Consider the following 27838-nt stretch of genomic DNA (forward strand, 5'->3'; position numbering starts at 1 on the left):
TGATGCGTCTGACGTAAGGTAAGGTCACGTGACTTTGGCGTGTGCCACAACATCTAGTGGATAGTGTTAAGAGAGCTCTCCCTCGAGTGTTTTAAATCATAAATAAACGAAATGGATTTCAGCGTGAAGAAATTAGCCTCGGGTGCTGGACTGTTTTTGACACGGGCTGTCCAGGTAATAAAGCGCTCGTGAGTGCCGCGAGCGGAAAAGTGTTGTGGCTTTTGCTGTCGCATCCTTTCACTTTGGCAGTCAGTTGTTACTAGCGTTAATAACAATTTGGTACAGTCGTATATGACTTTGCGGTATATCGCTATGTCTAACGTGACGCTGCATATCAGCATCTAAAGCAGGTGAAATTGATAAGATATTCAGCTGTGCCTTGCTCGTAGTTTGGGCCAGCGGCGCAGTTCAACATAGGACTGACTAAGTGCTATCTCTGGCAAGCTAGCGTAGCTAATATTAATTATTTCTCAAGTTAAAAGAGGCACAAATATAGTACAAATATAAACGGGTTTTTTTTCCCATTTGGATTAAGGGTGACAGGGAAGTGACAACGATTAAGCACGAGCAGATCATTAACCGGACTCCTTCGTGACGTCACTTTTCTTAATATTACTGCTTTGTTTTATTTTTTTATTCGCATGTATGTGTGTAAAAACTGATTCCATCTCAGAGCAGACAGACGCAGATGTGTTCGAGTACCGTCGTTCACCTGTGAGATGTGTGTTGTTTGCGCTATGACGCCTCAGTTCACAGAGGAGAAGTTGGGCCAAGCAGAGAAGACCGAGTTGGACGCTCAGTTTGAGAACCTGATCAGCCGGGCAGACTGCACCAAACACTGGACCGAGAAAATCTACAGACAGACTGAGGTCCTGCTACAGCCCAACCCAAGTATGACATCAACATAGAAGTCTCGTTATTATAGGTATTATAGGTGGAAAGAATAATCAATAATCATATTACTTACTAAAGAAATTTAATTATACACTCACTGTCAATTTTATTAGGCACACATACTCCTTTTAAAGCAGTTAAACATGACAAATCTTGTCAATAATAATAATAATAATAATATACGTATATGTAAGGAACCATATTAATTGATGTGTTATGTAAAGCATGGTGGCACAGTGGTTAGCACTGCTGCTTCACAGTGAGATGGTAGATTTGACCCCCACCTGGCTGGGGCCTTTCTGTATGGAGTTTGCATTGGTGATTCTAAATTGTCTATATGTGTGAATATGAATGTGAATGGTTCTATAAGTGTTGTTGGCCCTGTGACAGACTAGCAACCTGTCCAGGGTGTACCTCGCCTCCCATCCTGTAACAGCGGGGTATCTCGACCCCCCCATCTCTAGTGTTGTTAACGGAGGCACCCAAAGCCACCCAAAAGGTACTTGCAGTGTGTCAAATGCACTGTAAGTAATGTTTATTTATATAGCACTTTTCAAGTTGGTGCCACTCACCAGAACAAAGTCATGTGTTTCTGCATGTGAATTTTAATGTGTAGACATTAAATGAGTGCCCACATTGGGATGGCTTTCTGCTTGGAAGTGTTAGCTGCCTGATAATATTGATGAATTGCACTTATCTAGCAAAACAGTATGTGATATAGATTACATCAGTTTAGACATCCAAACTCCCAAGACTGGTTTGACTGAGAAATGTCTAGCTTCATGTTAATTAATGTTAAGAAATAACCAACACCAGGTTTTATACAGTGTACCCAACTTACAACTAACTAGCTAGCCTTACCTTGCTAACTTGATTTATGTCCTCTGAGAGCATATATTGCTTGGGAGAACAATGTTTTGTGGATGCTTTTTGACCATGCATGAATGTGCTTTAAGCGGATTGTGTTATAATGTTCATATTGCCATATTTAGTAAGTATTTCATAAGAACAATAGCCCACCCCAGGCTAGTGGTATGCTATGATTATATTAAACGTAAGGGGACTGTCTAAGCCAAGAATCTTAACTGTGATCTAATTACAACATCCTGAGCTATTGATTAAATATATGAAAACAGGGGCTCTAACTTGTCACTGTTTTATTCTGCATGCCACAGTTGATCATACTGGTGAGTATTTCGCCTGCCTACTCTAGTGACCTGCTTTAGAAACCTATCATGTCTCTGAATTATTAGTAGAAAACGAATAATTCCTTAACAGGAATCAGTGTGAAACACAACTTTTAAATGCAAAATTTGAGGCATTTATGAGATTTGTATTGATCACTAGGTTTTACAGATTGTATTCAATTATATTGAGCCATCCACTGGATGTAGATGTATGTATGTATGTACCCTAACAAGAATTAATGTATCACAAACCATCAAAACCCTGTTAGAGGCAGAGAGATAAATGCTAAAAGTATTTCTTCTGTTAAATTAGTTCTCTAATAGAATAGTTTGTACTTCAGACAGAACATCACATCTGTGATGAGAATGATAATGACTTTAAGCTCTTAAGAGAGAATGACAAAAGAAACTCCACAGAAGATGACACTGGCGGTTGAGAGCTAGTGGAGATAATGCTAAATTTAGAGATGGCAGGGACATTTTAGATTTTAGAAAACATTTGGCTACCCTTTTTCACTGACACCCAGTTCTCCCTCATAGTAGCTATCCATACACTGGACTCCTCTAGTAACTTTTTAGCAGTTTACAATTACCTTCATTTCTACAGCTTATTTTACATTCTTTCATAGTGTGTAGTGGTGTGTGTATTTAAGGAAGATGTAAAGTCAAATTTGTGTACATACATTACCAGTCAAAAGTTTGGACACACCTTCTCATTTAATGTTTTTCTTTATTTTCATGACTACGTACATTGTAGATTCTCACTCAAGGCATCAAAACTATGAGTGAACCCATATGGAATTATCTGGGAATGCTTTGCACACTCTTGGCATTCTGTCGACGATCTTCATGTGGTAGTCACCTGAAATGGTTTTCCAACAGACCTAAACAAATCTCTTCTGCTTGCTACTTTTCCTTAGTAGTGGTTTCTTAGCAGCTATTTGACCATAAAGATTGATTCACACAGTCTCCTCTGAACAGTCGACGTAGAGATGTATCTGCTGCTGGAGCTCTGTGTGGCATTTATCTGGACTCTGATCTGAGGTGCTGTTAAGTTGTGATTTCTGAGGCTGGTGACTCAGATGTACTTATCCTCCGCAGCAGAGGTGACTGTTGGTCGTCCTTTCCTGGGGCGTTCCTCATATGAACCAGTTTCATCTGAGTTTCCGATGGTTTTTGTGACTGCACTTGGGCACACGTTTAAAGTTTTAGCAATTTTCCAGACTGACTGACCTTCAGTTCTTAAAGTAATGATGGACTGTCATTTCTCTTTAATTGCTGATTGGTTATTGCCATAGTATGAATTCTAACAGTTGTCAAATAGGGCTGTACCAGCCTGACTTCTGCACAACATAAACTGATGGTCCCAACCCCACAAAGAGGGCAAGAAATTCCACAACTGAACCCTGACTAGGCACAAATGTGAAGTGAAAACCATTTAAGGTGACTACATGATGAAGCTCATTGAGAGAAGGCAAAGGGTTTGCAGCACTGTCAACAAAGCAAAGGGTGGTTATGTTCAGAAATCTAAAATATAAGACATATTTAGAGTTAATTATCCGTATCTGTATTCTTTTTTTGCTACGTAATTCCATATATCGTGCTTCATATATTTACTGTCTTCAGTATGTATCTACAATGTAGAAAGTAGTAAAAATAAAGAAAAACCATCCTTCAACAGTTCAAACTGTTGACTGATGGTTCAGATAGACGTTTTCTTTATTTGATTTACAGTTTTCCACAAGTAATAAAAAATACACGAAAAAAACTGAGCTAATAAGCAATGTGCTATTCAAGAAAGCTATGATCACTAACAAATGAATGAAAAAACCCACACACAACATCAATAGGAGCAAGCTACAATTTTTTTGGTCATGTTTTTCTCTCTGAGAGCTTCAGTACTTTTTCTTATTTGTACTTGTGGAAAACATGTTTACTTTAGGTATGGCCAAGTCATCCACTGGGCTTTATTTTTCCATAATATTCTATGTAACATTAGACTTTTAATAATTGTTACTGTTAATTCAAACACTGTATTTTCAGTATTTGAATTGAATTTGTTCTAAAACTGCGATTCATTTAATTTATGTTTCTGTTTGAAGCAAGCCAAAGGAGCCAGAACACACATTTGGTCCCTGCTGTGCGTAGATCACAACCTGCTGTTCTGACTTTTAATTCAATTTAATTCAAGTCACTTTTATTCACATATTCACCAATTTACAAGAGTCGCCTCAGTTTACTTTAGATACCTGGCTTCGGGAGGATCAGAAATACGCTGCGAATGGTTGGGTTTAAGGGGAACAAAGAGAGACAGGACAAAAGACAAACTATAGAAGTTACGAAGAGCTGAATAACTCTTCGTCTGAAGTTAGTTTGAAGCCTTAAACTTAAGTAGTGAGCGTGCTAAGTCCAAACTGGTAGCTAGTTCAATAGTAGAGCGGCCCGGGGGACTACAGTGGGACTTCAAGCTTTCAATTAGAAAGTATCTAGTGCCGTTAACTCTTTGTTAATGTTATGGTGACGTGCTAGTGTAAGTGATGCACTGCTAATGCTGCTAATGTTTTTTTCAGGTGTACATGCTATAGTGCAACAGTAGACTTTGACTCACTTGTAAATGTTGTGCTTCATGTAGCAAACCAAAGAGGAAATGACAAATGAAGACGAATGGCTTTTTAAGTTCTGTATTTATGTCAAAAGAATGAGTCAGCATTCAGTAGTGTGCAAAACAGTTGAGCCAACCCTACTTTATTTCTATTTTGCTAGAAAAATGGGGAACGTGTATCACAGTTTATTATAACATATGCAAACATGTATGGAGTTACAGTATATAAGGCAAAAACAAAGCTTGAAACTCAGTATTTGGCATGACCACTTTAATTCTACAACACAACCTAAACTGCTTAGCCAAACCTTTCCCATCCTTTTTGACAAGATTCCCAACACCCCAGGATGCAATGCAGTTCCTTAAAAACCAAAATGGCACACTCTGAGAATGATAAGTTATGAGGATGGGACTGAAAATGAGTGAAAAAGCAGTGAATTTCTAAAGAAAAACTCTAAAATACCCAGAGAAAAGCTGGAAAAAAGCCAATAAAAAAACCAATAAAAGTGTCCTAAATCACTCAGTCACTAGTTTCAGGTCTAACTGAATAAAACAAATTATTTGAGTGAAAAAGGAGGATAAAGCCGGTTTTGCTTTGCCGTGTCATTCACAAGCCACCTGGTTTTTCAGTCGGATCCAGATTGTTTGATTCCAAAGCACCATAATGGTGAGGGCTAAAGTCCTCAGCTTGAGGCTTCATAGCGAGACCTCACTTTCTAATGGGTGATGCTGCTATGTCCTACTGCTATGTCCATCTTTTATATTTAGTTTGTGTGCACAACAGTCTGTTGGTAAAGGTTGTTAGTTTCTCTTTGGCTTTGGTTATGTAGAGCTGAGCAGCAGAATTTTAGTTTGTATGAAATGGCTGTGTGCAGGAGTTTATGAGAATCAGTGACTCAAACATATCATCGTACTGTAAGAAGAAAACAACATTTTGCTTTGGGTCATCACAGTGTCTGAGCTTTTGTACATTAATTCAGCAGTTTGGCTCCATATTTAGAGTTTCAAGCATAATAGACTACATTCAGGTAATTAAAGGCTTACATGACGTAAAATGTTTGTTCTGAGGAGCTTCTGATGTTGGGCTTGTGTCAAACAATTTCATTCTACACTATAAGGCTGCAGTAAGTGGGTTTTATGTACTGACTACATTGCGGTGGACAAAATAACAGAAAACTTAGAATTCATTGTCAATTCAATCTGGTATGTTTTGGAGGTTATTTTGTTTTTTTACCATAGTGAAAATGTGAGTAGCATCCATTCAACCTTTTCCTGTTGCAAAGTATTCATTCTATTTTGTCTCCCTGCGTTTTCCATGTGTTTCTTTTCATTTACAGTTGCTGCAGCCAGACATAGAAACATCTCATATAGAAATTAAATGAAATTAAATGAAGACTACACCCAGAAATGCTTTGTATTGTCTTGCCACACTGTGTCTGCAGTGCCTCATAGGGGAAACTTTCCCTGCATGCCAAGTGATGCACATTTGCACCAAAGTTTGAAGGGTTTTTCCTTCACCTATGCACCACCTCGCTACCAGATTCCATGATATTCAGAGATGTAGTTTCGCATGATTTTGAACAACAGCAGCACTTGCTTTGACAAACGAAATTTATTTTATATATATGGCTGAATACATCTTACTTAAGTACTGTTCTAAAATGAAATTATCACTATTATCACTATTATCACTCTTTGCATTTCATGCAACTTTGAAATTTTACCCTACTATGTTTCAAATAGAATTTGTTTTTAGCCACAAGGAGGCTGAGAAGTGTCAAAATGGATATTTACCAATGAGGTTACAGGTTATTAAACAGTAATAGTGGTAGCTGTTTATTTTGCTGAAAGCTGTCCACCCTGTAATTCGGTCTGTCTGTTGTGCTGAGCAGTCTGAAGGGTTTGACCACACAGGGTCATTATTTCTGAATATAGTTTTCATTTAATCAGCATGTGGGTAAGAATTTCAACTGGTTCTTTATTTCTCAGTTGTGCCATGAATAAACTCTTCTTTATTTTTCACTGCAGGTGCCAGAATCGAGGAGTTTCTTTTTGAAAAACTGGACTGGAAGGTGCCGTCCAGGGTTACTAATGCAGAGCTGCTGGGTCAGTATATGCAGGATGCAGCAAAAGAGTTTGATCTTGGAATGCCATATGGTGAGTATAAAAACTCCCAACAAACAAAGTCCTAGGAGTTAATAAAAAAAATTCTAATTAATTCTGTATCAGGAAAAACAACTGGAGGAGGCCCAGAGTTCTAATGATAAAGAAATCTATTTGTCATATTTCTCCCATACTGGATTTTCTTTATTGGCTTCCTGTTAAATCCAGAATTAAATTTGAAATTCTTCTACTCGCGAACAAAGTCTTGAATAAGCAGGTCCAGTCATATGTGAAAGACATTATAATACCGATAGAGCATGTTAGAGCTCTATTTGTACAAGCTACAGACTTGTGGTTGCTAGAGTTTTTAAAAGTGGAATGGGAGGCAGAACTTTGAGGTATGAAAAACCTGGCTTTCCTGTGGAACCAGGCCAGGTCTCCGTGTTTTGGAGACAAACACCCTCTCTAATTTTGAGATTAGACTTTAAACTTTACCTTTTGATAACTCCAAAAAGGTTGATTCTGTTCACTAGTAACATAGTGTTTTCAGTGGGAGAAAGGTTTCTTCACTCATCCAATTGACTTCTACAGTCTCAGCTGACTGCAGGTTTCCCCAACCTTATAAACAGTACATTTGCACAATGACTGAAACTAGCAGCACTGAATGAACAATGGGCTGTGAGGTCAGTTTGATCATTAATATGCAAATTCTCATGACCATAGCCCACTGATCAATGGCCATGAGTACCATTCACAGAGAGTTGGCACACAGCATTGTGAGAGCATTGCATTGTGAGATGGCGATAGATGTACCCTTGGGCCCCCTCCTTGATTCAGAGATGGTCTTTCCCTTTTCACATAAATAGCCTCCATGACTCCTTGACTTGTGTACATCCTCATCAGTGAAAGAGTGTCAACTGGCCTGTAGGTGTAAATAGGCTGCAGAGTCCTGGCCTGACAAGGTGAATCTTGTGTGTTGTGCCATCCGCTTTACCAGAGGTTGTTTGGTTTCCCCACTGTATAAATCCTAGCAATCCTCCTGGCACTTAACAGCATACACTACATAGCTCTGTTTGTGTCGGGGGAACAGATCCTTGGGGTGGACCAATTTTTGGCGCAGCAATTTTTAAAGTTTAAAAGCCACAGAGACGCGGTGTTAAGAAAAAGTGCGTCCCAACTGTTCCGATACTCCTGACACATACGGGATCACTACGGGTTTTCATTTAGGCAGCAGTTGTCCTTCTCTCCTTGATTGGCTGGAGCTTTCTTTAGGCGCCTGCCCAGCTTTCACAGCCCATTGTTCATTCAGTGGGCTAGTTTCAGTCATTATGCAAATGTTCTCTTTATAAGGTTGGGGAAACCTGCAGTCAGCTGAGACTGAAGAAGTCACTCGGATGAGTGATGGAACCTTTCCCCCCTTTAAAACGCTACGTCGAGATGAACAGAATCAACCTTTTGGGATTTCCTTACCTGGATGATTGAGCATGAAGACACCTTTTGATAACATTTATCAAGATGTTGGTTCAGGTGACTCTGAACCTTCTGTTATCTATGACACTGTAAACTCAAGCTGTCCCCATGATGCACTGTATGTTTTCTTCTGCTTGTTTTACATTTTGTCTTGCCTCTCCCATAGTGTGTGTTCTATCCTGTCTCATTATGCTCTCTTATTGGTTTTCTCTTTCCCCTCACCCCCAACCTGTCGGGGCAGATGGCTGCCCTGCAAACCTGGTTCTGCCTTCCTGTTAAAAGCGAGTTATAACTTTCTTCTCCTGCAAAGTGCTTACTGATACTATTTCATTTGGTTCACGTTTTCAGAATACTGTAGAGTCTTTACCTTACAAGTGCCTTGAAGCGACTTTTGTTATTTGTATATGTTGGTATTAGCTTACATGGATATAGCCAACATTCTGCCAAAATGGCAAATATGCATCGGGAAGAGTTGAAGCAAGTAATTCTTGCAAGCATGATGTAACTAGAATAATTCAATACTGAGAGAGTAAGAATATAGTGCTCTGAAAAAAGTGAAACCAATAAGGAGATTGCTTTATCCGTTCTCTTGCTAACAAAAATTTGTTAATTTCCAGAAGTTTCTGTTCCGCTGGAGGTAGTTTTTTCTGAATTGTCTTTCTATGTATAGAAAGACATAGAAAGAAAATACATATTTGTCTTGCATAACTCTCTGTTCTGTCACCATGTAGGTCACTCTACTGCATAATACAGGCATATGTTTCAGATCATGATCCCTGTGATCATGTCCCTGTGTGGAAATCTAAGAATCAATACTGCTTTGAATGAGCTAGTCTGTGCACCTCATTCTGTTGCTGCATCAATAGTCAGGGCCAAATGTGACCAGTGTCACAGAGGAGGAATTCCAGGTCTCAAAAAAATCAATAGGAGAATGAGATTTATGCAGGAGCACTTAACTTATCATTTAGATCTCCTTCCCAGACATTTTGAGTGAAACTCCCAAGAAGTTATTTGTTGTATCCCCTGGACAGAGCAAAGAAGACAAGGGACTTGGTATTGGAATGAAGAAGTACAGGACAGTATTAAAAGGAAGAAGTCAGCAAACAAGTGGCATGAAAATAGACAGGAATATTTGGAGGCTAGGTGTAAAGCAAAAAAAGGGCTTATAGTAAACTGTATGTGACAAAGGACTTGTATCGATTGGATAGCCAGAGAGATAAAGCACAGAGATGGAAATGTATCAAGGAGTAAAGCGTGTGTTGAGAAGATGGAACATGGAAAATGAGAGAAGGAAAGTTTGTGAATCAGGAAGCGTAAAGAATTAGTAAGAAGGGCAAGGCAGCTATTTAAATGTTGAAGCGTGGAAAGGCGATTGGTCCAGTGACATACATGTGGGGGTATGGAGATGTCTAGGAGAGAAGACAGTGGGCACCCTAAGAAATAGAAGTGTACCGATTTTCAAAAACAAGGGTGATGTGAAGAGCTATTGTAATGTCAAAGGGATAAAGCTGGTCATCTATATAATTGGGGTATGGGGAAGAGTTGTTGAAGCTAGATTAAGAAGAGAGGTGATGATCAGTGAGCAGCAGTATGGCTTCATGCCAAGAAAGAGCGCTACAGATGCAATGTTGCCTTTGAGAGTTTTGATGGAGAACTACAGAGAAGGTCAGAAGGAGTTGCACTGTGTCTATATGCAGATCAGGCAGGAGTCTCTGTGAACTATTATGTTTGCAGGACTATGACGTCTGTTTGTGATCTGTAGTGAGAGTTGGAGCAGGTGGAGGTATGAGGACAATCAGTAGAATCAGTACAGAATACATGTGTATGAATGAGAGGGAGGCAGGGGTAACAGTGAAGCTGCAAGAAGCACATAATGAATGTAGATGAGTTTAAATGCTGTCCGAAGCAATGGACAGTGTACATGAAAGGTGAAGAAGAGAGTGCAGGTAGAGTGGATGGACATACGTGTCAGGGCTGATCCGTGACAGAAAGATGGCAAGAGTGAAAAAGAAGGTTTAGAAGATGGTTTGATTGGATTTCCGGATTTCATGAGCTTTAACATGAAAAGTTTCCAAAATGTATACTGTAGGTAGAACAGCACAACATGTTTTTCACATTGTGTGATGTGTCATATATATGTGTTAAGGGAAAATTGTACTTAGTAGTCAGTATAAGCTTTTAATGATATAAGTTTACATGTGATAGAATACTGCATGATGACCTTTTCCCTGCTTAGAACTGATTGTCCTTTATGAAACGTGTTCTGATATTTGTATCTGAATCTTCCCACAGCGACAGTAAGAAGTCAAACAAGCAGTTCTGACCTCGCACACACACACACACACACACACACACACACACACACACACACACACACACACACACACACACACACACACACACACACAGTGGCTTGCAAAAGTATTCGCCCCCTTGAACTTTCCCACATTTTGTCACATTACAGCCACAAACATGAATCAATTTTATTGGAATTCCACGTAAAAGACCAATATCACATACGCACATGCTCACGTCACTAAACAAATGTATTCATTTTTCTTGTGTATAAATAAAGACAATTGCAAGAACAGAGCGCACATTTCACAGGGCCCCCACTCTGATTTGAGCGCTCTGCGAAACGCCCTTGCAAGTTAAAACTGCAGCGTCTGTGTGTGTTTTCTCCTCTTAGACTCTCAGCTGAAGAAGTGTCATTTAGAATAAATCTCTTGACAATATGAAATGGATTCTTGTATATAATATTTTTTCTGCTAAAGTTGTTAAATCAACAGATACCTTGATATATCACATAAATCTATAAAATAAATACATAAAAAACAACTACAAAATTATGCCAAGCTAAATGAAGGATGCTACTTCCGAACTCATGTAACTGCATAATGGAATATCTGATTGGTCCCAAATTGGATATGACAGTTGACACTGGCTTTAGCTGTGTGTCTGAAAAAACTTATATATATATATAATCATCACTACCCATTTGAGCATTACAGTGTAGGTAGGTCTGGCTGTGGTTTGTCCACGTGGTGTTGCTGCAGCACAGAAAAAGCTGCTGCTGCTGCGAGGGCATAATCAATGCCAAACACCATGCTGCCTCATTAATTTCAAATGGATTAAAGCAGACAAACAGAACAGAAGTATAGTAGTTAGGATTCATGAATGTTTTCCTTGAGCTGTTAACAGCACACTTATAAAATCATCGCAATAATACACACTGAAGGAAAGGCATGAAAAGGTAACATAAATGCCATCACCTCATTTTTTACTGGAACTGTAATTGTGGAAACAATAATTTCTTTGTTCTAAACTTAAATTTTATAGTTTAATCCATTTTATTACCATACCATACCATACCAACTTTATTTCTAAAGCACTTTAACATAAAACCAAAGTTTCACAAAGTGCTGTACATGTTAATAGCATACGTTTTATTTTATTCTGCTGCAACCAGATGCAAGTGTGCAAAGGCTACACTAGCATGTGCACATGGGCATGCCATGACATTCATTCAAAAAAGTTTCAATTCTCTCTTCTTTACCAATGCTATGGTGTGCTTACAGCATGGTGGGAGTCTTTTTGGTGAGTAGATCTAATGTGTTTCTTCCAGGGAACACTTTGGAGAAGGTGGGGGAGTGTGAGAAAAGATTAGGAGAAGCAGAGAAAGAGTTCCTCCAGACGTCAGCCATCAGCTTTCTTACGCCTCTCAGGAACTTTCTGGAAGGAGACTGGAGAACTATTTCAGTGAGTCTGGAATATCACATCTATTCCAATGTTGTTTGAGTCATACTTCCAATATATACAATATACCACACACTGTATCACGACAAAGTGATTCTGTGATACTCAGTATGTTGCAAGACAATAATGTACAATACATCTTGATATCAGTATAACTGAAAAAAGAAAAATCTCTATGAACATATCAAAAAACATTATGTATGCCATTGGTGTGTGTATCTGTGTATTAACTTTATTATTCAATTTATTAGCTCTTCAATGTACTTTACTTACTGTCTGCTGTGTCAGCTATGTTCACATCTGCGAGTTCTTTATTTTTCTTGTTAGTGAGCTTTTGTTCATTTGTCCCCTCACTGAGTAAGAAGGAATCATGAAGAAATTATATTTATCCAGTGAATCACTAACCTATTGCAAAAGAGAGCAAAATGATATAGACCGTATATAAAAGATGGACGAACTTCCTGAAGCCAACATGGAAGTTCCAGAAGGGATGAACTCCTCTGTATGCACTGGGGGGAAAAGACATTTCATCTCACCTGATGGGATTATGGTCTCAATCGCAAGTTTCAAGTCTTATTGAAAACATCAGTGTTTGGTTTTTTTTGGTAAATTGTGGTACTAATTCCTGTGGCGAATTTCCGTAAAGAAATGTTATGTTTTCAGAATGAGTTGGTGAAAGCTGAGTCATTAAGCAGACCTCATGTCCACTAGTTCAGAAGTGCTGCTGCACACCTGAGCTGTGGGTTAGAGAGATATCAGGAGAATCTGCAAACTGAGGCCACTTGCATCACAGAATATTGCACAATCATCATGACCTTGGAACGTTACTTCATTCAAAATGCAAGCTTTCTTGCCACTGTCTGTAAATGAATATGACCTTGAATGTGACTTAAAAGATACTTTTAAACATACATCAGCCAGTATGTTTAAATACTGTTTTTCACTGTTTACAAACCGCCAGTGAGCGTGAGTGTTTTCCTTGTAACATATGAGCAAACCAGCAGAGGTCAGCATTGTTGTTGTTTCTATGTTGTCTGACACCACAGCATGTATTAAATGTTACATGTCCCAGTAAGTTAGTAGCCTTATAACCTGCTTGAACTATAAACGTTGCTTTTTTTTGTTAACTTTTGTGATTAGGACTAAATCAGATGAATCCCTTAGCTTTGCTGCTACAGGCTGCTGGAAGACTTCCCATGATGCATTCAGCATTTCTCATTCACTCCCTGCTTTTACTATGCATGTATTTAAATGCTACTTCTGCATGTCATTAATGTTTGCCTGCTGCTTAGTTTGTGTTTTGTCCTTTTTACGGTATAGAAAGAACGTCGCCTTCTGGAGAATCTTCGCCTGGACCTTGATGCCTGTAAAACACGAGTGAAGAAGGCAAAGGTGGCTGAAGCAAAGGCCGCGGTGAGTTCATAAGCGGCTCACAATCAAATTCCCACATGCATTACCTCAATAATTCAGATGATTAATCTTTGGCGATGCTTGGATTAACCATAACTAACTGTTTATGCATTCTTTGCAGTGCGAAGGGGAAGTGAGTATTGAGGACATGTCTTTTAAACTCTTGGATGCATGTCTTGGGTTGTTTTTCTTGTCATACTTGCTTTGGCTCGATTTAATTTTCTGCTGTTACTTCAGGTTTTACTGTTAATAAGTGAAGTTTTCACAGACAAGGCTTGACTATTACATTACGACGGAATGTGGCGATTAGTCAAATTTGGCAAACTGTGTTAATTAAAAAGCAACTCACACAGTGTCATTTACCATTTAGTATCTCACCTGGGGGCCCCTCTGCATGGATTCTATATGTGTAGTTTTTATGATTTGGTCGTTGATATTTTGGTTTTTCACAGCAGATATGTGATTGGCTGTCAAGGGAAGCTACTTGGGAGCAGATTTATTTAACATAAACAAGACTTAATGACTGTCTTATTAAACTCACTGTTGACCATGACACAATTCAGGAACTGAGAACATTGCACAGTCCCTCTTTAGCATTCCCTGACTCAGTTATTGCAACCTATTAGGCAGGAAATACAGAAGGTACACCACAAGACCACAAAAACAGTGGGAATGTTCAATGAGCTGACTTTGCCGGAAATAAAGTCAGCTCTCCTGCTTCCTGGCAGCGTGGAAGGAATGCTCGCTTCCGCGATGAACAATGTATTCAGTTCATAAAGGGTAAATGTGAGGGGGTTTTTTTTTTCAATTCAGCCTGCATCCCTTTTTCTTTAAAAGAACATTAGTTGCCCTCTTTTGTATAAACTAACAAATCAGCTAAATAAATAAATAACATACCTGAATTTCTTTGTATTTTCCTTTAGTTGTTGTTCTAATGTCCTTAGTGTGCTGCTACTTTGATCATTAAGTGAATCAGTATTATCAGGATTACACGATCCTGGATCATCAAGGGACCTTGGATTTCTTAAGCAGAGTATGGAGAATGCATCCCTGTTTAATATTGCAGTGACTTTTCTTTACAAATATCTTTAACTTAGTGCTCATTTTCACTGAAGATTGAGAATATTTTCATGGATACACAGATAGATACTATGTATTGATGGAGATCTCTATTTTGTCCCTACGGCCTCTAGGGCTGTGTTCAATTTCCTAGCCAAGCATCCATACAGTACATATATATATATATATATATATATATATATATATATATATATATATATATATATATATATATATATATATATATATATATATATATATATATATATAGATATATATATAGATAGATAGATATATGTACAGGGAGATGTAGGATCTGTCACTGCCACCTTTTTCAGCACTGGGGTCTGAGCCCTATTTATGTGCCTGTGTGTATAGACCTCTGATGCCACAAACACATGCCTTAGGATGCCCAGCACTTGCTGAACAATATGGCAGCCGCAGTGATTCATAGTTCAAATGAACAACAGTAACCGTACAGCATCTGTGCATATGTCTGTCAATAGGCATCAGAAAATGTACTTGGATATTCATGAAGTCCTTAGGAGCTGATTATATATTACTGCAAATATAGGCATGTTCTTGCTGTAAAACTGTAACCTTTGTGGCACACAGAGCCACTCTGCAAAAGGAATCAGGCTGCATCCAGATGCCTCACTAAATGCCACTACTGCTCTCAGTTAAACCTAATGAATGATATGAAACAAGTACAAAAACATCTTCTGCTACTTTCCCCTTCATAGTTAGTGGCAGACCCTTGTAGTTGATAACCTCTCTTGAAGCTTGTTTTTGTTTTTCACTGTTAAACAGGACTTTTGTTGCACTTTTATCCTTCATTTTCAGTAACTTTTGCAACCAGAATGCATGTTAGCATGCGTATGAATAAATAAAAAATATGTCAGTGTTCCGTTTAAAGAAATGTTGACAGATGTTAATCACCAGCAAACTGTCACACTTCTGCAATTATTATGAGTGCTGTGCTTTTCTGATTGTAATTTGGAGGAATTCTTTTTAGTAGCAGTGCCTTGTTTACACTGAGTAAGCAACAACAACAAAAAAAATAACTGTACTGTTTCTGTAGACAGCTCCAGATTTTCAGGAAACCAGACCTCGCAACTATGTGCTTTCTGCCAGTGCCTCTGCGGTAAGAAGACAATCTTGCTTTATTAAATACTGATGAGAAAAATAACACAAACCTATGTCATTATGCGATACTTTTTCATCTTCTGTTTGTCAAGTTGATCTTTCACTCTTATGACCAATGCATAGTTCACTGACTTTTTATGATTCATAATTAAACTTGAGGCAATTCAGAAATCGATATACTTTGTCATGCTGGCAAGTAGTTCAGGTAGCTGTGAAGCTATGCTTCATTAATGTTTGACTGGAGGTGTGTCAGTCCGGTAAGAATGTTTATTACCCGTAATCATTACTGGTGGCAGTTTGCATAGCATCCTTATGTGTCATATCACTGTATTATGTATTGTGAATGATTGTTGTCATACCATTGATAACAAACGTCCCACATCCTAGAGTGATGTTGTTCATTGGTTTAAATCTAGCAGTCTGTCACTTACTTTTGAGCAATGCCAAACCACACCTGCTGGGTGTGACTAAAAGTGTGTGTATGTGTGTGTGTGTGTGTGTGTGTGTGTGTGTGTGTGTACTGGGTTGAAGGCAAGGCATTTTTCAAGCTCAAAATGTGGTTGTGTCAGGGTTGCAATTGGGTTATCGTTAGGTTTAGGGTAAGGGTCAGGGGTACACATTGATTTTTGATGATAGGGTTAGGCTAAGCGGCTAGGGAAAGCATGTCAATGAGATGTCCCGACGAGGATAGCAACACCAGACGTGTGTGTGTGTGTGTGTGTGTTTGTTATATCAGTTTCAAAATTCATAAATATGAATATTTATTCAGTGTCAAGATTTCAGAGTTTAAAAACATCTAATACAGATAATTCAGGTAACATTTTGACAATATGCACAGAATTAAATGTCTTTTTTAATATTAAAATATTTAAACTAAGATCATAGATGCGTTTTTAGTATCAGAGTGAGAATGAGTATCAGAATTTAGAATGAGATTTAGTTCTAAAAAAGCAATAACTAGAAATATTGTTTCAACATTTCTTGTTATTCTTTTTTTACTACTTTTCAATTAAATGTAGAGTTAACATTGTGTAGTTTACATTTTAAACAGTGTGTTAACCTTTGTGAAAACAGGGTGGTAGGTTTTATTTAGTAACGACCTCAGGTGCTGGTTCTAGGTGACCATGGTGAAGTTATTCTAGGATTTTCATGTTATAACTAAATTTTCTCTTCTTATGCCGCATGTTTTTGGCCCATCAGCTCTGGACCGAGGAAGTGGAGAAAGTAAGTATGATTGTGTGTGAGTTGTGTACTTTGTCAATTGTCTGTCTGGTCATTAGATTGAGATACCAGTGTGCCTTAAACAAACATGTGCTTGTTTTCAACGGGCCACGATTTAAGGTGACTCTTAAACTTAATTACCATAGACCTCCTACCAGCTTTTACTCTTTTCGGAGCACATAGTGTCAAATGCTGTACATCCCAGCAATGCAAAAGAATTAACGTCATCTGGGTGAATGAAGCTGGAGCTTTTGTCTTCTGAGGACTGTAGGATATGAAAAGTAGGGGTGGATTTTGATTATTGATTTATCAATTAAAATCGATTCTAGCTTGGATAATGTGATATCAACTCATTAAAATCCTGAATCGATTTTTTTAATGTAAATTTGTTTTGCCCGAAACGCTAGAATCTCAGGTTAAACCTCTCAAAAACAACCACCAAACAGCTAAAACAGTAAATGAGAGCAGGTACACGGATTCTGCACAAAGACGCAAACACAAAGCGCGGATCCGCCGACGGATCAGAATCAGTGAGACGTCGCCTTTCTCACCTGACGGCATGGACACGGTCGGGGCTGAAAGCCAACAGCTCACTGATTCTGATGTTTCGCCGGGTCCGTGCTTTGTGTTTACTCCCTTTTTGCGCTAGATTCTGAGCTGTAGGTTTTTATCTCTCTCCAAACAATATTGACTGAACCAGCAGCAAAAGAAGATCCAAACTATGCTTCACATAAACATTGTCATGGATTCCCTCTGACTTTTGCTGTTTTGCTTCCACCACGATAAAATCACACTTCATGCACAGCTCTCCCTCTCTCTCTCTCAGTATACTTCAAGAACAGTCTCCCATCTAAAAATCTGTTTTCTGCATTATTCACTTGCGCACAAGTCTACCGTTGTTTACAGCGCTGTCGGACGCTGTTTTTTTTCCCTTTTACTTACTTCTGAAAAGAAAACCTCATTTCTGCTGTTGAATAGTCTACTGAACAAATTTAAACTTTTTAAAATTATGCAAAATTGCAAAACGTTTAGCCTGGTCTCTAATAAAACTTCTGTAAATTTGCTCTGCTTCACTTCAGCAGCATCAGGTAATGTTCATATGTTGATTAATTGTTTTCTTATGTTTTTGAGCTACTGCAAAATATTTTTATAAAATCTCTGCCGAGGAAAATCACCTTCATGTTTTTCTGTGTTTCTCAGCTACTTTGACACAAAGGCATCTGTTGTGATGCTTACACCTTTGATAAAGTCTCACAAGTGTCAGCTTTCTTTTTATAGATATAAATATATGGAAATGTACTGATGCATGATCTGAATTATAATATTTCTGACTGTCTGAGGCAAAAATTTCCCCGATTCGAATCGAATCGTGGATCGAATCGATTCAGAACCTTGTGAATCGGAATCGAATCGATTCTAGAAATCGGTGACGATACCCAGCCCTAATGAAAAGGTTTAAGACTCTTGACTTACTTAATAATTATAGAATAATCACTGTATAACTATTGTTTTTATTATTTCAGGCTGAACATGAGCTCCGAATAGCCCAAACAGAGTTTGATCGCCAAGCAGAGGTCACACGATTGCTTTTGGAGGGCATCAGTAGTACGCATGTATGTGAGTCACACCCACAGCCTCGACTTCTGTCAGCTCCAGCCACACACAACCTTGACATTGAACTTTCAAAAGAAAAAGTAACTTTGTGTAACCATAGATGGCAATAGTCAAACACTTCACTGAGCTCTTCTCTGTAAACATTAAATATTAATTACAAAGTAAATACAGTACAGGTTTTTTTTCTCTCGCCTAAGATTAGAGAATAGCTTTGCTCAGACTACATATAGATATATAGTACACACACTACCAGTCAAAAGTTTGGACACACCATCTCAATTAATGGTTTTTAGATTTTAGATTTTAGATTCTTCCAAATAGCCACCCTTTGCCTTGATTGCTGCTTTGCAAACTCTTGGCATTGTCTTAATGAGCTTCATAAGGTAGTCATCTGAAATGGTTTTCCAACGGTTCCCAGACATGCTGAGCACTTGTTGGCCCTTCACTGTGCCTTCACTCTGCGGTCTATCTCATACCAAACCATCTTGACTGGGTTTAGGTCAGGTGACTGTGGAGGCCATCTGGTGCAGCACTCCATCACTCTCCTTCTTGGTCAGATAGCCCTTACACAGCCTGGAGGTGTGTTTGGGGTTATTGTGCTGTTGAAAAATAAATGATAATCTAACGAAACGCAAACAGGATGGGGTGGCTCTCATCCTCTCAGTCCTGCAGGAAGTGCAGCGGAGGCGCCGCCCAGAGGGGAGCCATTGAAATGCGGGGTGAAGAATATGAGAGGGGTCATTGATGATTTTGGCTGCCTGTCTTATGGGCCTGTTGGCTGAAAACCTGTGCAAGAGTTCTGACTTGCAGGCCAATGATTTTAGAGCACACTGATACAGTGTGCTGCGTTCTGTTCCTGTTCTGAAAGCTGACGGAGTGGAACCAGCAGGTAATGGAGAAGATCATGATGCTTTGCAGGAAGGCATAGTAAAACGTCATCATGATGGGTGTGCTGACTCCAACGGAGTTGAGTTTCCTAAGGAGGTATAACCGTTGGTGGCACCTCCTGAGAATCTCCTCTTTGTTGGCAGAGAATTTCAGGAGGTTGTCAAAGATGGTTACCAGGTATTTGTACTCCTCAACTTCCTCCACTGGCTTCCCATGGATGGTGGTGGTGACTGAAGCAGCCAGATCCCTCTGCCTACTGGAGAAGGTCACCACCATCTCTTTGGTTTTGCTCACGTTCAGTTCAAGTTTGAAGCTGTCACACCACTCTAAAAACTCCCGAAGAGCGGGCCCATGGTGTTGTGAGGGGCCGGATGGGATGGCACGTCGCTGCAGGATGCTGTGGTAGCCATGCTGGTTCAGTGTACCTTCGGTTTTGAATAAATCCCCAATAGTGTCACCAGCAAAGCACCCCCACACCATCACACCTCCTCCTTCATGCTTCAAGGTGGGAACCATGCTTGTGGAGTCCATCCGTTCACTTTTTCTGCGTCGCACAACGACACAGCGGGTGGAACCAAAATCTTAAATTTAGACTCATCAGACCAAAGCACAGATTTCCACTGGTCTGTTGTCCATTCCTTGTGTTTCTTGGTTCAAACAAATCTCTTTTGTTTGTTGCTTTTCCTTAGTAGTGGTTTCTTAGCAGCTATTTGACCATAAAGGCTGATTCACACAGTCTCCTCTGAACAGTTGATGTAGAGATGTGTCTGCTTCTGGAACTCTGTGTGGCATTTATCTATTCTCTAATCTGAGGTGCTGTTAACTTGCGAATTCTGAGGCTGGATGAATTTAGACTCAGCAGCAGAGGTGACTGTTGGTCGTCCTTTTCTGGGGCGTTCCTCGTGTGAACCAGTTTCATCATAGCACTTGATGGTTTTTGTAACTGTACTTGGAGACACATCCAAAGTTTTAGAAATTTTCCAGACTGACTGACCTTCAGTTCTTAAAGTAATGATGGACTGTCATTTCCCTTTGGTTAGCTGATTGGTTCATGCCATAATATCAGAATCAGAATCAGAAAGACTTTATTTATCCCCAAGGGACAATTAAGATACAACAGAGCAGCATGACGCTGAAGATAAGCACAGGCAATAAAAATTGAGATAATAAATACACAGTATATACAGTATATACACATGTATAAAATTACACAGTTTTAAAATTAAAGTCACTGAATAGGTATATAAATGACTGTAAGTGACTAAAAGTGAATTAAGTGTCAGCAGTATAAAAGAGTGTAGAGTAGTTTATGTTTCTGGAAATGGTCTTATCGGCTGGAGTTAAAAAGCAGGGTGGCTTTGGGGACAAAGGTGGCTCTCATCCTCTCAGTGCTGCACGAAATTCCACGGAGGCGCTGCCCAGAGGGGAGCCATTGAAATGTGGGGTGAAGAATGTGAGAGGGGTCATTGATGATAGGGGCGATCGTGGCTCAAGAGTTGGCAGTTCGTCCTGTAATCGGAAGTTCGAGCCCCGGCTGCGACAGTCTCGGTCGTTGTGTCCTTGGGCAACCAAGCTTGGAGCTGTCACACCACTCTACAAACTCCTGAAGAGCGGGACCGTGGTGTTGTGAGGGGCCTGACAGCAGTGACAGGAGAACTGTATCGTCAGCATATTTCATCAGGTGACAGTTAGGCTGTTTGGATCTGCAGTCATCGGTGTAGAGGATGAAGAGCAGGGGGGAGAGCACACAGCCCTAGGGGGAGCCAGTGGAGGTGGAACGGAGACCGGAAAGAGAGTTGCTGACCCAAACTTTCTGAGAACTTTCTGAATTTGAATTCTAACAGTTGTCAAATATGGCTGTACCAACCTGATTTCTCCACAACATAAACTGATGGTCCAAACCCCAATAAGAAAGCAAGAAATTCCACAACTGAACCCTGACAAGGCACAAATGTGAAGTGAAAACCATTTCTACTCATAACTGATTAAAAACTGATAACAATATAGTTCTTAAAATATGAAGCTCATTGAGAGAACCCATATGGAAAAGAAATAGTAAAAACTTATATGTGATTACTCATGAAAGTGGCCACTTTCATGAGTAAATCATATAAGGCTTACATGATTTACTCATGAAAGTGGCCACTTTCTCATTACTTTCATACATTGTTTTAGTAAGTATCCAAAACATACAAGTTTCATTATATAATTTTTCAAGGGATCTTATATCTGTTTTCACTCTTATATGCTTTTCATACAAGTTTCACACAAGACAGAAACAAACTTTATAAGATTTATATATATCTTTTCCATATGGGAAGGCCAAGGGTTTGAAGCACTGTCACCAAAGAGAAGGGTGGCTCAGGAACCATAGATAGATGGATAATTGTATATTAAATATTGTTTTCACACATTGTGGTAGAGGTTTTATCAGTGTAAAAAAAATCCAATCACATCGTTGTGATCCTTTAAGAATGACTGCTGATTCTTATTTTCAGGTGAATCATTTGCGCTGCCTGCATGAATTTGTGGAGGCCCAAGCAGCTTATTACAAGCAGTGTCACCTCCACATGCAGGAGCTACAGAAAGAGCTGGGAAGGTGAGAGTAAAATGGGGGGTGATGTGGGTGGATGGTTTGATTCATTCAGCTTCGTGCTTGGTGAGAATTGATAGCCTGTATCCTTTATACCCCAAGCCTGAAGTTGTAATGCCAAACACTTCGGTTAACACAATGACACAACGATCTACTCATAACTGATTAAAAACAGATAACAATATAGTTCTTAAAATATATAAACTAATAACTAATATAATTACACTGTAGCAGTTTCTACGAACCATGTCCAACATAGGACAACTAGGCAACTGGTATAACCCTTATCAAGCCTTATCATGCTTTTTCCCGTGGCATTGGAGAAGCACTTTTTATTTAACTTCACTAGTATGCTAAGAACCTTTATCCTGCTGCTCTTCACATAACCACCGGACTGCAGCAACTCTTTATCTTGTCATTCTTCCCTGCAATATTCTGTGTTACTCAAAATGGTAAAGATTGGCATCCTCTATGTAACATTTTATGATCCACATTTTATGATTTACAACAATGGATAAAGTAAAATTAAGAATAAAAAGTCTAAATACAATCATAGAATGGCATCATTAATCATATTTTTTTTCACCTTTCACCCTTTTGTTGCTTTGTGTTCATGTTAGACGACTCTGCAACACCACGATGATTTCTCTTGAAGTAGTTTCTGCATTCCATTGTGCATTTCTATTTTGGCTGAAAATCTACAAAAAGCTACTTATTTGGCACTGCTGAGTGCCAAAAGCCATAATTAAAAAATATTATACATTTTTCAACATGCATACAAATATTGTATTTTTTTTTTCACTTTGCAGCATATAATATATTGTATGCATTGCTTCAAGTTATAACAGTGTAGATGCAGAAAAAGCTGTTTATTTAGTTTTTTAAACAAAGTTTTGCCCATTTTTTATTATTTTAGTTTATTAGTGTTCTACATGTTCTGGATATTCAGACCATCACATCTACCTCTCCCCCCCAGGCTTCCTAATGCTTTCGCACTGAACTCCACAAACGCCATTGCTACTCCCAGTATGGTGACAGAAGGCAGCAGCAGCCCAGTGGAAACTGACACCCTTAAGATCGAAGAAGTTCAAGCACCAGCTACAGGAACCCGCAAAGCCAGAGTCCTTTATGATTACGATGCAGCGGATTCCAGTGAGCTCTCCCTTCTGGCTGACGAGGTGAGGTTTCATCATCAGCCTGGAACTAGGCAGCCAGTATATGGCTGTTGGTCTCTGGCCAGAAATCTCTTCAGGGCTTGGTCTAAACAATAGGCTCGGTCATGTGGCATTTGCTGCTTGTAATTATGTAATGCACTTACACTTTCCCGGATCTTTAATCTTTTGTTTGTGTGTATTTTCTTTTCTGATGATGGAAACAAGTACAACAATCTTGCTGTTCACATGCAGAGACGTATACAAATGTACACCCGTTAAAAGTATAAAGATTAAAAAGAAAATCAGCATTCCACTGTAACATTAGTCATGGACATGCCCTATGTGTAAAAGTAATTCCCACCACTCTCCCACGATGCTTTTTTTGAAAGCTGAGTTCAGTTTCACTAGACACAATCAGGCCTGATTACTGCTGGACCTTAAGAGTCAAGTAATCTGTTACATGGAACCTGTGTGACAGTGTGAAGTTACAAAACCCTAAGGCTCTTGGACTCCAACGAACCACAGTGCGAGCCATCACTCACAACTGAAGAAACCTTGAATCTTCCTGAGAGTGACTGGCCACCAAAATTACTCCAATGTGGCAAAAGCTGTGCAGTCCACATAGAGTGTACTAATGAGTACGGGTAACTGGAAAAACAGGCAGCTGATACAGCCTAAGCAGTTGTATGTAATAAAATAAATTCAAGTAAAAAATAAATTGTGGGGTCTTTTATAGCCAACAACAGAAATATTCATGATTTATAGAACTTTGCATCACAACCTCTGTTGTCCCCTGATGAAAAGCTTTTCTAATAATTGTTTGAAAATTAAATTTAAAGGATGGGAAACATGTATTGGACCTTAATAAGGTACAGCTTATCAGTGATGTTAAGTGATCCATGTAAAAACCACATATTTTAGGTTCCTGTTTTAATTTTGATTTCAAAAACAGATAAAATATGTTCGCAGATATTGTGTTTCAAATGTAGTTCCAAGCTTCATGCAAATTAAAAAGGAGCTAGTGACAAAATCAACAAGAGATGACTTTGATCAACATTGGATAGTTTGTAGATTAATTGTAAACAAATTAGGAGTTCAGTTAAAGATGCAGAAAATTTTAACTGAACTCCTGGCATGATGTTGCTATGCTTTTATCCAGATACACTTTGTTCTTTGGAAAGACTGTGCATGACCTTTTTAGTAAACGTTTGCTGAGTTACTAGCATATTTTCATTTCTCAATATCATCATGTCATTCACAGATGATTTAAAAAATAATCTGAGAAAGCATCCATGTGTTCATTCCAACTCTACAGTGTCAGCAGACACGTAGATACACACAGCATTTAGATTTCAGTCATAACTCTGAGTCAGACAGAGCTGCGCTTTTTAATCACACTCACATATTGAAAGTTTGATCATCTAAAAAAACTGAAACAATTTATGAACACCACAAAGGGGTTTGAGAAATCTCGCCCTGCTGTGGTTTGTATGTCAGCTGTGTCCAGTGTCTCTTTTATATGCTGAATTTAAAACACTTCCTCAAATGATACGCTTGTGCGTCATCAGTTGGTTTCTCCAGTAAGGTTCCTTTTTTCCTCTTCCTTCCTGCTTCTTTCCCCTTGATAAATTTTAGGAACTGAGACATTCATTATATTGTGAGCAGATCTGGATGACCTGTGTAACAGGAATCAGAATCAGAAAGACTTTATTTATCCCCAAGGGGCAATTAACATACAACAGAGCAGCATGACGTTGAAGCTAAGGACAGGGCATAAACAGGCAATAAGAGATAGTAAATACACAGAGTATACAGTATATACACAAATAACACAAATATACACAAATGACACAGTTTTGAAATTAAAGTTGGTGAAAGGTGAATAAATGACTGTAAGTGAAAAGAGTGTAGTTTATGTTTATGGGTTTGGGAAATGGTCTTATTGGCTGAAGTTGAAAAGCAGGGTGGCTTTGGGGACATAGGTGACAAAAGAGACAAAGTAGACAAATTAGAAAAGCTTAACATACCCTGGGTTTGAGTTTCGGAGTAATTATATGAAAGAAATGAAGCCAGGAGAGCATCATGAGTAACTCTGCCTTTGTCCTCACCGGTGGGCAATTAGGAGTTAAGCCCCTTGTGAATAACAAGGGAACTGAAATGGTGTGACTTTTGTTCAATTCAGTTCAATTAAATTTTATTCATATAGAGCCAATAATAATAACCGCCACCGCAAGGCGCTTTATATTGTGAACTTGCATGTGAACAAGCATTTGGTGACCGTGGGAAGGAAAAACTCCCTTTGAACAGGAAGAAGCCTCTGGCAGAACCAGGCTCAGAGAGTAGCAGCCAGCTGCCGCAACCAGTTGGTGGGGGGTGAGCAGATTGTCATTGTCCCTGGATCTGGGACCCAGGATTTTGAGTTTTAGGGAAGTTTTTTTTTAGTTTCGCTCATCACTTCATGGCTCTATATTCTTTGTTGGTGTTTAGCTTTCTGTTATTTCTCAGGGTAGGCTTGATACAACATTTCCTGCCTTTAGTTCTGAGGTTGTCTTTCAACAATCTTTATGTTTATTCTGTGTTTATGCAGGTTTATGGTCCCCTTTTGGTTTTAAGATGGAATTTATATTCAAGTGCAATAGCCTTCTGTTTATGATGTTGTGTTTTATATTCCAGATGAACTCCGAGTCCACAATCATGTGTTGTAGATTGATGGAACGGTCCTTCTTATTGACTCTTGCTAGACTAGGAGAAGCCTCTTCATTACTTGCAGATCTAAACAGTGAAGTTAGGGTTCACCTGCAACACCTGAGCATGAATAAGATCCTGGAAAGCAGCTAAATAATTTCAAGGATTGAAATACAAGCATGTGTGAGAAACATTGCTACTCAGTTACATGTGTAGAGTTACAGAAGAATGTAATCCCCATATGATGACACCATTTACCCCCAGTGTTTTCCTGTTTTCTGTTGAATAAAATATGGATAATATGGTTAATATACTATACTATAAAATGCTGATTATTTACATTTGCCTCTGTTTTGCACATTTTGAATGCTCGCCTTCTTTCTGCGTTACAGCTCATCACAGTTTACACAGTGCCTGGAATGGACTCTGACTGGCTGATTGGAGAGAAAGGAAACCATAAAGGAAAAGTGCCAGTCACATACCTGGAGCTTCTCAGTTAGACAGCGCACACACGTATGCATGTGCATGTGTGTGATTGGACACATAGTGAAGCCACAAAGAATTTCTCATTCTTACACTAACCTCTAATCCTCAATAACACCTCTCCCAAATACACAAAATGCTTCTCAGACAGCAGTGAAAATAGAAACACTCTTATAGTGACTCAAGGAAATTCCTCATTGGGGATGGTTAACATTCCTTTCAGTTTTCTGTTTGTGATGTTTTTGTGTTATGTGCATCCCAAAGTCCCAATACGTCCCAATGCTTGAATGAAATTATATTGGTGCGTTTGATGTCTTTGCTATATTTTAAAACTGCTTTCTTTGCTAAACTCTGATGAAGAATTTAATTGTAAAAGTCTAAATTATTCTCTCACAGAGATTAGAAGTGTAAGCTTTCACTGAACTGGGTCTAAACGACGAAATTTCTCAGTTTTTCTTCAAAAGGCAGCGGGGCGCGTGAAACAATTTCCTGTTCTCAATTCTTTGGGTTAAAGTGGTGATATTAGGCAACTAAAGAAGAAGTGAAAACAAACGGGACTTCTTTATGTTGTATTATTTTCCAGTCCCACTTCATATGTGAGGAGCAGGGAAACCATATAGGCCACTTTTGGTTTGTTTGAAAGATGTGACAGTTTCCTTCTTTTACTGCAAATGTGTTTGCCCCTTTCCTTTTTTTTCTCACAGTGACTCTTGTGATTACGTTAACTTATTGGTGATGAAACTGTCATATATGATGATTTCCATAGTTTACAGTTTACACTGTAGAATTGTAAACCACGGAAACTGTTTGTGAGGATTGTTTGGGGGAAAATATTTGCCTTAAGTGCTAGCTGAAGCGAATGCAATACCTATGTTATTTAAAGCAAGAATAGTCATTTGGACTTATTCTTTTTTTGTTTTTTGCTTCTCGCATTTTTCCACACCAATGCAGCTGCTCCTACGAACAATATGAACACTCTACACCTCTTTTCTAACTGCCTTAAGAGGACGGGTGGGGACTGCTGACAATGTGCTCTTCAAATATTGTACAAATGTCTGATTTAAAGTTCACCACAGCCAGCATGCAACACTGACACTCCCCTGCAATTACACAACTGCCTGTGTGCTTTAGCCGTGAGTGTTGTTTTTTTGGTTTTTTTTGTATTTCCAGTGTTTTTCATTAAATTAAAGGATTTTCAGTCTTAGTGCTGCATGTGCTACAGCCGGTAGCCCGTCCTGTTGGACACTTATGTGTGTGTACATGAATGTAGACAAGTCTGTTTGTGTGAGATCTAAATCTATTGTGCTCCCTAATGTCCTGCATGTGTACATGCATGCACTGCCTTTATTTATTTATTTATTTTTTAAGACAGCCTGCTGATACGTTCACGTGAAATGAGCGTATGTTACCTGCAGGTCGTGTCACATGATAAGAATTCTTGGTACTCATGTGCGTTTTTGTCCTGCTCTCTTCTCTTCTGCTCATTTCACAAATTTGAAGTAACTTTCTGTTATCTGTCTGTTCCTTGCTGAATGAATGAAATGTGTCCATTAATAAAACTGATTGATTTGAA

General features: G+C 38.9%; 1 protein-coding gene across 4 annotated transcripts; it reads left to right on the top strand.

Moving 5' to 3' along the window:
• The first annotated feature begins 23 nt into the window (after positions 1-23).
• Positions 24-27838, top strand: LOC101468191 (endophilin-B2). Of its 4 annotated transcripts, XM_004574195.2 has the most exons (13): positions 24-174; positions 750-891; positions 2070-2081; positions 6712-6840; positions 11882-12015; positions 13333-13425; positions 13544-13555; positions 15563-15625; positions 16828-16851; positions 18372-18461; positions 21849-21949; positions 22920-23121; positions 26175-27838. In XM_004574195.2, exons 1-13 carry the CDS (start codon positions 112-114, stop codon positions 26280-26282), a joined length of 1173 nt encoding a protein of 390 aa, XP_004574252.1. In that variant the 5' UTR covers positions 24-111; the 3' UTR covers positions 26283-27838. The 4 variants fall into 4 exon arrangements, with proteins under 4 accessions (XP_004574252.1, XP_004574253.1, XP_004574254.1 ...); XM_004574196.2 differs by lacking the exon at positions 13544-13555; XM_004574197.2 differs by lacking the exon at positions 2070-2081.

This window comes from Maylandia zebra, linkage group LG12, assembly GCF_041146795.1.
Source record: "Maylandia zebra isolate NMK-2024a linkage group LG12, Mzebra_GT3a, whole genome shotgun sequence".
Classification (NCBI taxonomy): Eukaryota; Metazoa; Chordata; class Actinopteri; order Cichliformes; family Cichlidae; genus Maylandia; species Maylandia zebra.